The following is an 11,515-nucleotide window of genomic DNA, read 5'->3' as shown; positions in this document are numbered from 1 at the left end:
GCTTGTGCTTCTTCCAGCCCAGCGTTTCTCATGATGTACTCTGCATATAAGTTAAATAAGCAGGGTGACAATATACAGCCTTGACATACTCCTTTTCCTATTTGGAACCAGCCTGTTGTATATGCATATATATATATATATATATAGAGAGAGAGAGAGAGAGATATCTGGAGAAGGAAATGGCAACCCACTCCAGTATTCTTGCCTGGAGAATCCCATGGACAGAGGAGCCTGGTGGGCTATAGTCCATGGGATCACAAAGAGTCGGACATGACTGAGCAACCAACACACACACATATACAACTTTAAAATCTCGTGCATGTTTGCTAAGTCTCTTTAGTCGTGTCTGACTCTTTGTGACCCTATGGACTGTAGTCCTCCAGGCTCCTCTGTCTATGAAATTCTCCAGACAAGAATAATTTCCTTCTCCAGGGGATCTTCCTGACCGTTATCAAACCCATGGTCTCCTGCACTGCCAGGCACTTTCTTTACTATGAGCACTACCTGGGAAGCCCCAGATATTAGCATATGTCCTATTTTGCGGGTTGTAACTATGAGATTAAAATGTATATGTACAGCAATGCTGAAGTAGCCTTGTTGGCTCTCTCAAGGATATATGTAGTTCACTCCACAATCAATTCAGCCATGGATATTGCTACTGGTCATTAACAGACTGCAACTTGTAGGATGTCTGGCTCTGCTGGTGGTATTTAGTGCCTCAATATAGATAGTTATAGGACAATATCTTTTATTGCAGCTATTATTCCAACGGATTTTTAAATTTGGGAACCAGAATTCACAGCTAAAGAATGTTTCTCAGTATTTAAACATATAGAACTTTCAGTGTGGTAAATGCATTGATTTTACAGCTGTATCCCTTAACAATGCCATCCTGAAAGAGAGTGATTCTTGGCATGTTTTTGCCTAGGAACCTTCTATGAATGTAAAAGTGTTCTCAGTAATGACAGACAACCTCATTGCAGACTCCTTGTATACAGCTTCCTTTGGTTTACACAAAGTGGATGCTAAAATTGGATTTTGATGCCTAAATTCTTTCTGTTGTTAGAACACCTGGTTCTCGAAATTGCTTTTGATGCATGGGCTCTTGCCTAAGTTTTCTCAAATTAATGTGGTTGTGTATGTGTATTTGTTTTTGTTTTTCCTTCTACTTCTTAGCATTTATGGCCCTTCCAGATGCTCTAAGTCCTAGGGTGAAAGATGTTCTAAAACCTAGGGTGAAAGATGTAAGACATAATCTCATACAATGTTAAGTTTCCCAATAAGCCAAAGCAAGTCAGTGAGGGAAAAGGGTTAACATATATTATCTACTTGTTTAATAATCTCTGTCTTCATTAGGCTAGTTATTATTTTCACTAATCTCATCCTAATTTCATTAAATACTCAGTATTTACTACAGAGCTACTTTATACTTTACATGAAAAATTTTTAAATGAATCTATTATTTCTTGGAATGATCTGTCTGCTCTAAATTGATTGCCAGCCCAGTGTTTTGAGCACTATCTGTGGAGTCAGGAAGTCTGGGCCTTTGTCATCTATCATACTAGCTGAGTTTATAAGCATACTGATTTTGTACTCTTTAAAATAACCCATTTGACGTCATTCGTGGGATATGCCCATGCATGTCCTGCTTCTAACTGGTTGTGTGACCCTGTATAAAACACTTATTCTTTCTGGGATTCAGTTTCCTCATTTGCTAGATTAGGAGATGGGTCTAGATGGTCCTTGAGGTCCTTTGTAGTTCTAATATCTCAGGATTAAAAATTGATTAAAGTTCTCCATTGGAAATTTCAGTCTCCAAATGGACTTTTGCAACAGAAGATTATATATAGTTATTTGGTTTCTATGTCAAATTTGCACTGCGTGAGCATATCCCACAAATGATGTCAAATGGGTTATTTTAAAGAGTGCAAAATCAGTATACTTATAAACTCAGCTAGTATGATAGATGACAAATTATCCATGTGTCATATCAGTAAAGGAGGAAGACATTCATACAGTTATATTAAATCACTGTCATTGTATTTACTGTCTACCTACAGTAAAACAAAAGCTATTTTGTCACATTACTGATTCCTAAGTGGGAATGTTTTGCTGTGTGCTCTCTGAAGCTACACAGAAAATTATTTTTCTGGTTTCTGGCAAGTCTTTCAATCGTATTCTATTAGTTTAAGAAATCATTCCCTTAGAGCCAATAAGTTTCACATCCACTAAAAACCCTAAGCTGGTATTTTAGGACTCCTTTGGAGCAAGTTTTATACAGGCTAAGTTTCCTGAGTTGTCACTGGCGCTGCTAGTTGAGCAAATAGATTGATCTGTAATAGAGAAAAAAATTGTTTATAGCTTCCCAGCTTTGTGCCTCTTATATCAGAAACTTTCTAGTTAAATGTTTCCACAGATCTCTGGGTATTTGAGATTGCTGGGTACAGGATGCCACAACCGAGGATAGTTGAAACTTCGCCTTCTTTGGTTGATTGGCATTTATTTTCAGCCTGTTCATGTGACTGCCTGACTCCGTTTATATGTGACTCCCTCTCTATATTCTGTAGATTAGAATTTGGAGCACTGTAGTAGATTGGATTCACTGTATTCTTTATTGTTGTCTGACAATAACTATTCAACTCTACTAAGTTCCAGTTACTATACTATCTACAGCACAATATCCAACATCATTAAACTCTTACAACAATGAAAATGTTGTCCTTTGAGCGACATGGGCACTAAAAAATCAGCAAGGTTAAGTTGTTTGCCCAAGACCACACAGTAGGAGGAGAAACTAGAGGATGATCTCAGCTCTGTGACTACAAAGCTTTGTTCTTTCACTGGGTCTTAGGTGTGGTGTACCAAGCAGCTTGTTTGTATGTTCACTCTGAATGTGGAAGTTGTTCATACTGCTTATTCTATTAAACTGGTTATAGGTTAAGCAGTGAGACCACCGCTTCATCCATCAAATCCTCCTTTTCTAATCACTTGCATCTTTTCCCCCCCACTGATATCATATTCTGTTCAAGTTATTTGCATTATGGTTTTAATTCCTTCTATTTGGGCCAGTTTCTGCAAATAAGGCCATAGCCATTCATGATAATGGCACAGACATAGTACTAGGTTTTAAATAAACTTATGCTTATTTCCAGTTATGACTTCTGTTATTAAAATTTTTAGCCTCTTGGTTATAGTTACGGAATCATAAAATAAGAAAAAAATTTCAAGATTATGGGAAAGTAACCCTTCACTTAACAAGAGGAAATGAGTCCCCTAAAAGGCTGAATATTGCTCAATATATTTATGCTCATGGGAATGTTTTTTTTTTTTTTTTTAAAACCAGACACACTTCCATTTAGTACCAGGAATTTAAGCAGAAACCTGAAATGGAACCAATTGACTCACACTGTAGTAAATACAAAGTAAAGCAATGATTTCGGCTTGAGCTGTCTGGTTCAGTGGTCTGGCGGAATGTCACAAACAAGCTAAGTCACTGCAAACAATGTTTTTCTGGCTGTGACCACTGGCTGTCACTTCTAACATAGCAGAATCATGTTGGGGGATGGAAAAAGTGAGCACCACTTCTTACCGTGTTCTCCCTCATACTGCCAATCTCCCTCTGCCCGTGTGCTGGATGTAGCAGAGACCATCCACCAATCAGGCCAGGGTAGGTAGGCCAATAGGGAGGGGCCAATCACTCTGTTCAACTATAGCCAGACTCACCCCCACAGCAGTTCCTGTGGCTCTAGCCTGGACTCCTGTACAGGAATCTGGCTCTGGCAGTGGCAGCTGGAGAGGGTAATACGACCTCCTGCTGAATGAAGTTGGGTGAATGAATGGGTGAGCTGCAGGGGTCACTTGCAAAGTGACCATATTCTCACACTGAGTCTTTCTAGGAGCCAGGGCTTCAAAGCACAGGCTCCGATTCCTTCTCTCAGCCACCCTCTCTACTCTCCACTCTCACTCCTTGTGCTTCTTCTTGTGCTTCTTCTTCTTTTTCTTCTTCTTTGCTGCCTTGCTGTCCTTTGATGTGTACCTTGCCCTCTTGCCTGTATCACTCTCAGAGTCTGAGCTGTCAGAGTCAGATGACTTCCTGTCTCTATGTTTCTTTTTCTTCTTTTCCTTCTTTCTTTTTCTAGAAGAATTTCTCGTGGGGTCAGGCTTTTCAAACTCTGCTGACTTTGTCTCTTCTTTCTCCTCTTCCTCATCGGGTATCAGAGAGTACTTGGTCCCACCTGGTTGCATGAAACAATCCTTTGCAAAGTGGCCTTTACAGCCACACTTCTTGCAGGTGGTGTTCAGGACAGCCTCAAGGGTGATCTTCTGCCCAGTGTAATCCTGGAAGGACCGCCTCCGCCTCTCTTCTTGCTCAATGATAACGTTGTTGGGATCAAGGTCCTTCCCAGTCCCTTGGTTGACAACCTTCATGGAGAGGGATACTTTTATCCTATCATTTTTCATCTCTCGGCCAATAAGTTTCACCCACACTTTGTCTCCAACATCTACTATCTCAGAGGGCTTATCCACGCGACAGGATGACATGTGAGTTCGATGGACCAGACCTTGCTTCTGACAGCCTGGGATTTTGATAAAGGCTCCATAGTCTGTGACCATAGCAACCTCTCCTTGGAAAATAGTGTAGAGAGCAGGCAAGTTCTCCATGGTCTCGGGTCTTCCTGAATTCATCCTTAATGCTCTATGGTTCCTCCATTTCTCTTCTGCTAAAGCTAACTGAAGTATTTCGTTGTCAGCGTCTGGTCTTCCCCTCGCAGCATTGCACGAAACACCAAAACCGGGAATGTTTTTTAGTTGCATAAAATATTGAAAGAAAAATGGCACTCCTATTACTATGGTTGAAGTGAAAGTGAAAGACCCTCAGTCGTGTCTGACTCGTCATGCCATGAAACATTATGACCCCATGAAACATTGTGACCCCATGGACTATAAAGTCCATGAAATTCTCCAGGCCAGAATACTGGAGTGGGTAGCCTTTCCCTTCTCCAGGGGATCTTTCCAACCCAAGGATAGAACCCAGGTCTCCTGCATTGCAGGGCGATTCTTTACCAGCTGAGTCACAAGGGAAGCCCATTACTATGGTTAAGTCTGTGTGTGTTAGTTGCTCAGTCGTGCCCGACTCTTTGTGACCCCATGGATTACAGCCCACCAGGCTCCTCTGTCCATGGGATTTTCCAGGCAAAGATACTGGAGTGGTTTGCCATTTCCTTCTCCAGGGGATCTTCCCAACCCAGGGATCAAACCTGGGTCTCCTGCACTGCAGGCAGTTTCTTTATGGACTGAACTAATAGGGAAGCTCCATGGTTAGGTCTGAGTTTCCCTGGTGGCTCAGACGGTAAAGCATCTCCCTACAATGCGGGAGACCTGGGTTCAATCCCTGGGTTGGGAAGATCTGGAGAAGGAACTGGCCACCCACTCCAGTATTCTTGCCTGGAGAATCCCATGGACAGAGGAGCCTGGTAGGATACAGTCATGGGGTCTCGAAGAGTTGGGCACGACTGAGCGACTTCACTTTCTTTCTTTCTATGGTTAGGTCTACATGGTGATATAATCCAATTAATTTTGTCCTTAAGTCTTTCAGCTTCTTGGATATCCTGTATATAACGGTCTATAAAATGGTTTTTAAATGATTTTCCCCCACATCATCCCTTCATGATCTGTTTTTTGATTCCTAAAAATGTTCCTATGCTTGGCTACTTCATATTTTGGTGAAAATAAAGTTGCTTATACAATAAGGGCATCTTTGTTTAAGATGGAATATGTTTCACTTTATCAAGGTTAGTGGGCTTCATACTGCTTCATTTGGGGGGCTTGTACACAAAAATAAAAATAAATGCTATTAGTAGATAAAAATACTAATTAAAAAAACCCAATTATCCCCTGTGAAGAAATAACTGGATGATGTAGACATGTATTTTGTAAGGAATTAAAAATGAATTCCAGGGGTAGAAGATACACATAACCTTTTATTGAAGACTCTTGGATTCTGTTCCTTGGTTTGTTCAGGTTGTCATTCTTGCCTTCGAGCAGATGTTCTGCCATATACACACTTCTATGGAACTAAAAGAAAGCTGTCTTGCAAGCACTTATGTAAATAATTAGCACAGTGTGCCATGCATCCACTAGGATGAGAGAGAGCTAGGAGAGAGTTAGCCATTTATCTGCTTGCCACCTGAAGCAACTTTGTTTCCATCAGTTAAATTCAGCTAAGTCGCTCAGTCATGTCTGACTCTTTGCGACCCCATGAACCACAGCATGCCAGGCCTCCCTGTCCATCACCAACTCCCGGAGTTTACCCAAACTCATGTCCATTGAGTTGGTGATGCCATCTAACCATCTCATCCTCTGTCATCCCCTTCTCCTCCTGCCTTCAATCTTTCCCAACATCAGGGTCTTTTCAAATGAGTCAGCTCTTTGCATCAGGTGGCCAAAATATTGGAGTTTCAGCTTCAACATCAGACCTTCCAATGAACACCCATGACTGATCTCCTTTAGGATGGACTGGTTGGATTTCCTTGCAGTCCAAGGGACTCTCAAGAATATTTTCCAACACTACAGTTCAAAAGCATCAATTCTTCTGTGCTCAGCTTTCTTTATAGTCCAACTCTCACATCCATACATGACCACTGGAAAAACAATAGCCTTGACTAGACAGACCTTTTTTTTACAAAGTAATGTCTCTGCTTTTAATATGCTGTCTAGGTTGGTCATAACTTTCCTTCCAAGGAGCAAGTGTCTTTCAATTTCATGGCTGCAATCACCATCTGCAGTGATTTTGGAGCCCCCCAAAATAAAGTCAGCCACTGTTTTCACTGTCTCCCCATCTATTTGCCATGAAGTGATGGGACCGGATGCCATGATCTTAGTTTTCTGAATGTTGAGCTTTAAGCCAACCTTTCACTCTCCTCTTTCACTTTCATCAAGAGGCTCTTTAGTTCTTCTTCACTTTCTGCCGTAAGGTTGGTGTCATCTGCATATCTGAGGTTATTGATGTTTCTCCCGGCAATCTTGATTCCAGCTGGTGCTTCTTCCAGCCCAGCGTTTCTCATGATGTTTGTTTCTATAGTTCACCATTACAAAGCTCGAACATCCTCAAAGACCTTCATCTGCTCTGGGGTACTTGCCTAGTTAGACACTATGAGTCAGCAACTCCAATGTGGCTGTCATACATATAGGGCAATCCTACTATACATCTTGTGTATATTTTATTTGTTTATTTTTCAGAACAGTTTCAAACTCTCTTTAGAACTTCCCTCATAACACCTTTCCCTTCACTCTTAGCTGATGACCTTGTCTCATATAACTAATCAAACAGAAGCTCTCCAAACTATAAATTTACACACTTTCCTGGTGGCTCAGACAGTAACAGGTCTGCCTGTAATATACGAGTTCCATGTTCAATCCCCAGGTTGGGAAGATCCCCTGAAGAAGGGATTGGCAACCCATTCCAGTATTCTTACCTGGAGAATCCCACAGATAGAGGAGCCTGGCAGGCTACAGTTCATGGACTCACAAAGAGTTGGACATGACTGAGTGACTTTCACTCACACACTTCTGTAGCCAACTCTCTGGCTTGTTATTGTAGACGGAGTGTCCCTGAGCGTATCAAGGGTCAAACCCCTCAAATCATTGTAGTCTGAACCATAATTTTTCTTAATTAAAAAATATTTATTTATTTTTACAAATATTTATTTATTTTTAATTGATTGATGGTTTACAATATTGGTTTGATTTCTGTCATACATCAACATGAAATAACACATAGGTGTACATATGTCCCCTCCCTCTTGAATCTCCCTCCCATCTCCCACCCATTCCCACCACTCTAGGTTATTACAGAGCCCCAGTTTGAGTTCCCTGAGTCATATAACAAATTCCCATTGGCTCTCTGTTTATATATGTTAGCGTATATGCATCCATGCTACTCTCTCCATTCATCTCACCCCCTCCCTCTTCTCCTCCACCCTTGTCTATACATACGTCTGTTCTCTATGTATGCATCTCCATCACTCCTCTACAAACAGATTCATCAGTACCATCCTTTTAGATTCCACATGTATGTGTTAATATAAAATATTTATTTTTCTCTTTCTGACTTACTTCACTCTGCATAATAGGCTCTAGGGCCATCCACCTCAGTAGAACTGACTCAAATGCATTCTTTTTTATGACTGAGTAGTATTTTTTTAAAAAATATTTTGACTCCACTAGTTTTCCCTCTCTGTCTCTTGCATCTTCTGTACTGCTCAACTGGGTGATTTCCATCAAATATTCAGTGAAATTTCCCTTCTATCTTAAATACTCTGTCTCAAGAAAGAAGAAAAACTCATTTCTCTGTGGCTATAGTTTCATTTCTCTGTTCACCTTTGGAACAAAATTTCTTCTAAATAGTTTATTTTTTCCACATGATATTTATATTCTCCCTTCAACCAACTCTCATTTGGCTTTTTACCCCTCAACTAAGTTGAGGTGGCTCCTGTTAAAATTATGAAATGAACTCTGGGTTGCCAATAGAATGGTTATTTCTCTGTTTTTATCTTTGTTGACCTCTCAATAGCATTCAGCATTGGTATGCTCCTAGGAACCTTCTCCTCTCTACTTTTTCTCCCATGGTAATTTCATGCAGTCCCACTTAAGAAACAAAACAAAACAATGTACATGCCAATGACTCCTAAGTCTATGTCTTGAGTGTTGCTATTTCTCCTTAATTCTAGATTCAGTTATCCAGTACCTACTGGAACTCTCCACATAGATGTCTAATTGATACTTTGAATTAATTATGACCAAACAGAATTTTTAATTCTGGTATAACTTAACTCCACTAATTTTCCTTTTTTAAGTCTTTCTCATGCTGATAAATGTTGTCATTGTCCCTTCAGTTGCTCAAGTAAAGAAACTGGGAGTTATCTCTAAGCTTATACTTTATCCCTCTTGCTGCATCCATTTTCCTAGAGAGCTTTGTTGATCATATCTCAGGTATATTGACCTCATTCATTTGTTTTCATTTCTACTTTTGCCTTCCTAGTATAATCTACCATGATTATCATTTGACCTAGTGTATACCCCTGGAGCAGGAAATGGCAACCCACTCCAGTATTCATGCCTGGAAAATCCCATGGACCAAGGAGCCTGGGGGGCTACAGTCCATGGGGTGGCAAAGAGTCGGACACGACTGAGTGACTTCAGCTTCAGCTTCATGAGTCTTCTCTGAGTCTCTGTGTTTCTACATTTGTCTCTTGGGCTGATGAACTGTCCTTTTGTTCTCTGATCTCTTGTTCAGCTCTGTGCCTCAGAGAACTAAATTTCCCAGTCTCCCTTAACCTCTGGTTTCTGATAGATTGGGTCAGTGGAAGCAATTGGTGGGAGACTGCTTTTTGTGATCTCTCTCTCACATTTTCTCTGTGGCTCCAGACGCTGTCAGGTAGTTCCACCACCTTCACTGGAAAGTCTTTCCATGCTAAGGTCAGCGGGGTGACTGCAGCCCCTGAGCCCTGTTCACACTACCTCTGTCCTTGGTTCCCGCAGTCCCAGAAGTGGCAATGGCTACATGAGTCTCACATTGCTTCATCATACCCTGTTCAAATTCTTAGGTCTTCTGTCAGTTATGTACCCAATTCCTAGAACTAAATATCCTTTGTTTAAAAGACCCTAAAGTGATTTTTAAAGCATTTCTTTATTTAGCACTAATTAATATACTCCTACACAGTATAATTTCCACACAGCAGCCAGAGAAATAGTTTTAATAATGTAACTTAGATCCTGTCAAAAACATTTAAATCTTTCCAAAAACTTCTTATCACAATGAGAATGAAATGTAAACTTCTCATGTTGGGTGACAAAGTGTACCATGATCTGGTTCCAGTTTGTGACTCTTACCTCATTTATACCATTTTAAGTTTCACTCATTAGGTTCCAGCCATGCTGGTCTTTGTTCTGCTCTTTGAATAAACCAAGTTGCTCTAGCTTCAGTGATTTTGCACAAAATCATCCCTTTACCTGGAACACTCTTCTCTCTGACTCTCATGCTGTAGCGCTTTATCATCCAGATCTCAGTTTTAACATCAGCTCTTCAATCAAGACTTCTATGAGTCCCATTGTAAAGTGATTCCTCTTTGCTCTCTCACATTAATCTATGTTAATTCTTTGCATATCATTTGTTAATATGTAATCATTTTTATTTCCTCTCTGTCAATTTTCTGATTTATTCAGGCATTCATTTTGTCTCTATCTTCTAGGCAGAGATCCTAATCTGTCTTGTTCCAGTTTTTAGAACAATGTTTGGTACATACCAGGGCTTTCCTGATAGCTCAGTTGGTAAAGAATCTGTCTGCAATGCAGGAGACCCCAGTCCAATTCCTGGGTCAGGAAGATCCCCTGGAGAAGGGATAGGCTACTTACTCCAATATTCTTGGGTTTCCCTTGTGGTTCAGCTGGTAAAGAATCCACCCGCAATGAGGGAGACCTGGGTTTGATCCCTGGGTTGGGAAGATCCTCTGAAGAAGGAAAAGGCTACCCACTCACGTATTGTGGCCTGGAGAATTCCATGGACTGTATAGTCCATGGGGTCACAAAGAGTTGGATATGACTGAGCAACTCTCACTTTCACTTGGTACATACAAACCACCAATAAATATTTGAATGGATATATGAATGAATGAAAATCAGACTTCTGTTTAGGCAATGTTTGCATGGATAAGCACTAGAATCCCTAAATTAAGTAACTAAATATTCACTTAGTGTTTAGAAGATAAATTGAAGAATGTTGCTAAGGTGCTAAGTACTATGTATAAAAGAAGACTGTAGCCTAACATAAAAGATGGTAAAATACTGTAGTCAAGTTCACTACTCTGTGTCTGCAGGTGGGGTCATGAATATACTCTCATGATTTTTATAGCTGAGTGGAAAGAGGTTAAAAAGAGTGACTACAGGCTTCATCTGCTAGGGACTTCAACTTCTGGTAATGGCTGATAAGGCAATTCAGTATAACTCTAATATTGAAAATAGCTTTAAAATGTGAAAAAATATACTGAAAGTACTTTCTTGAAAGCATTGGTGTGCTAATAAGACAGTAAAAAAAAAATTGTAGAGTCAAAATCTAAGGAAAAAGGGAGGTCCAGAGAAGTAAGCCCTGCATTTGGGTCAGTTTTTCCAGTTTTTCTTTAAGTATACCTGATGATTTTGAAAGAGGTATCAGAGAGACTGAAAAACACAGCAGGGCTTTTGACAGCTACATGGGACCAAGGGGACAAACTGGAAAGGTGAGCAAGTAATAGACTGAAAATACATTTACATTCAGAATGTGTAAATCACTCCCACAAATCAATAAACTAAAGACAATGAAATAGAAGCTGTTAAGATGAACAACATCCATCAGAGCTCCAAAAGAGGATGTACTAATAGCCAACACCATGGAAAGTGTTCAACTGTTTTAGCAGTAAGTTGAATGTAAAGTAAAACCATAATGAATACCATTATACAGTCATCAGGAAAGATATAATCA

At 40.2% G+C, this 11,515-nt stretch overlaps 1 protein-coding gene across 3 annotated transcripts; it reads right to left on the bottom strand.

Annotated features, from left to right (window-relative positions):
• Nucleotides 1-3,875: 3,875 nt before the first annotated feature.
• Nucleotides 3,876-4,788, bottom strand: LOC122686918 (nucleolar protein of 40 kDa). Of its 3 annotated transcripts, none has more exons than XM_043892280.1 (2): nucleotides 4,269-4,788; nucleotides 3,876-4,235 (listed from the first exon to the last, which is right to left on the bottom strand). In XM_043892280.1, the coding sequence occupies exons 1-2, from the start codon at nucleotides 4,684-4,686 to the stop codon at nucleotides 3,961-3,963; spliced, it is 693 nt and encodes a 230-aa protein (XP_043748215.1). In that variant the 5' UTR covers nucleotides 4,687-4,788; the 3' UTR covers nucleotides 3,876-3,960. The 3 variants fall into 3 exon arrangements, with proteins under 3 accessions (XP_043748215.1, XP_043748216.1, XP_043748214.1); XM_043892281.1 differs by having other exon boundaries at nucleotides 3,876-4,562; nucleotides 4,621-4,788; XM_043892279.1 differs by having other exon boundaries at nucleotides 3,876-4,788.
• Nucleotides 4,789-11,515: the final 6,727 nt, after the last annotated feature.

The sequence above is a fragment of the Cervus elaphus genome, chromosome 30 (genome assembly GCF_910594005.1).
Source record: "Cervus elaphus chromosome 30, mCerEla1.1, whole genome shotgun sequence".
In the NCBI taxonomy this organism is placed as follows: Eukaryota; Metazoa; Chordata; class Mammalia; order Artiodactyla; family Cervidae; genus Cervus; species Cervus elaphus.
The sequence above is the reverse complement of the archived record's forward strand: the minus strand, read 5'-3'. Positions and strand labels throughout refer to the sequence as shown.

What these genes read in the sequence shown, in the direction of transcription:
- LOC122686918 (XM_043892279.1), bottom strand. Translation starts at nt 4,686, where the DNA reads ATGAATTCAGGAAGACCCGAGACCATGGAGAACTTGCCTGCTCTCTAC.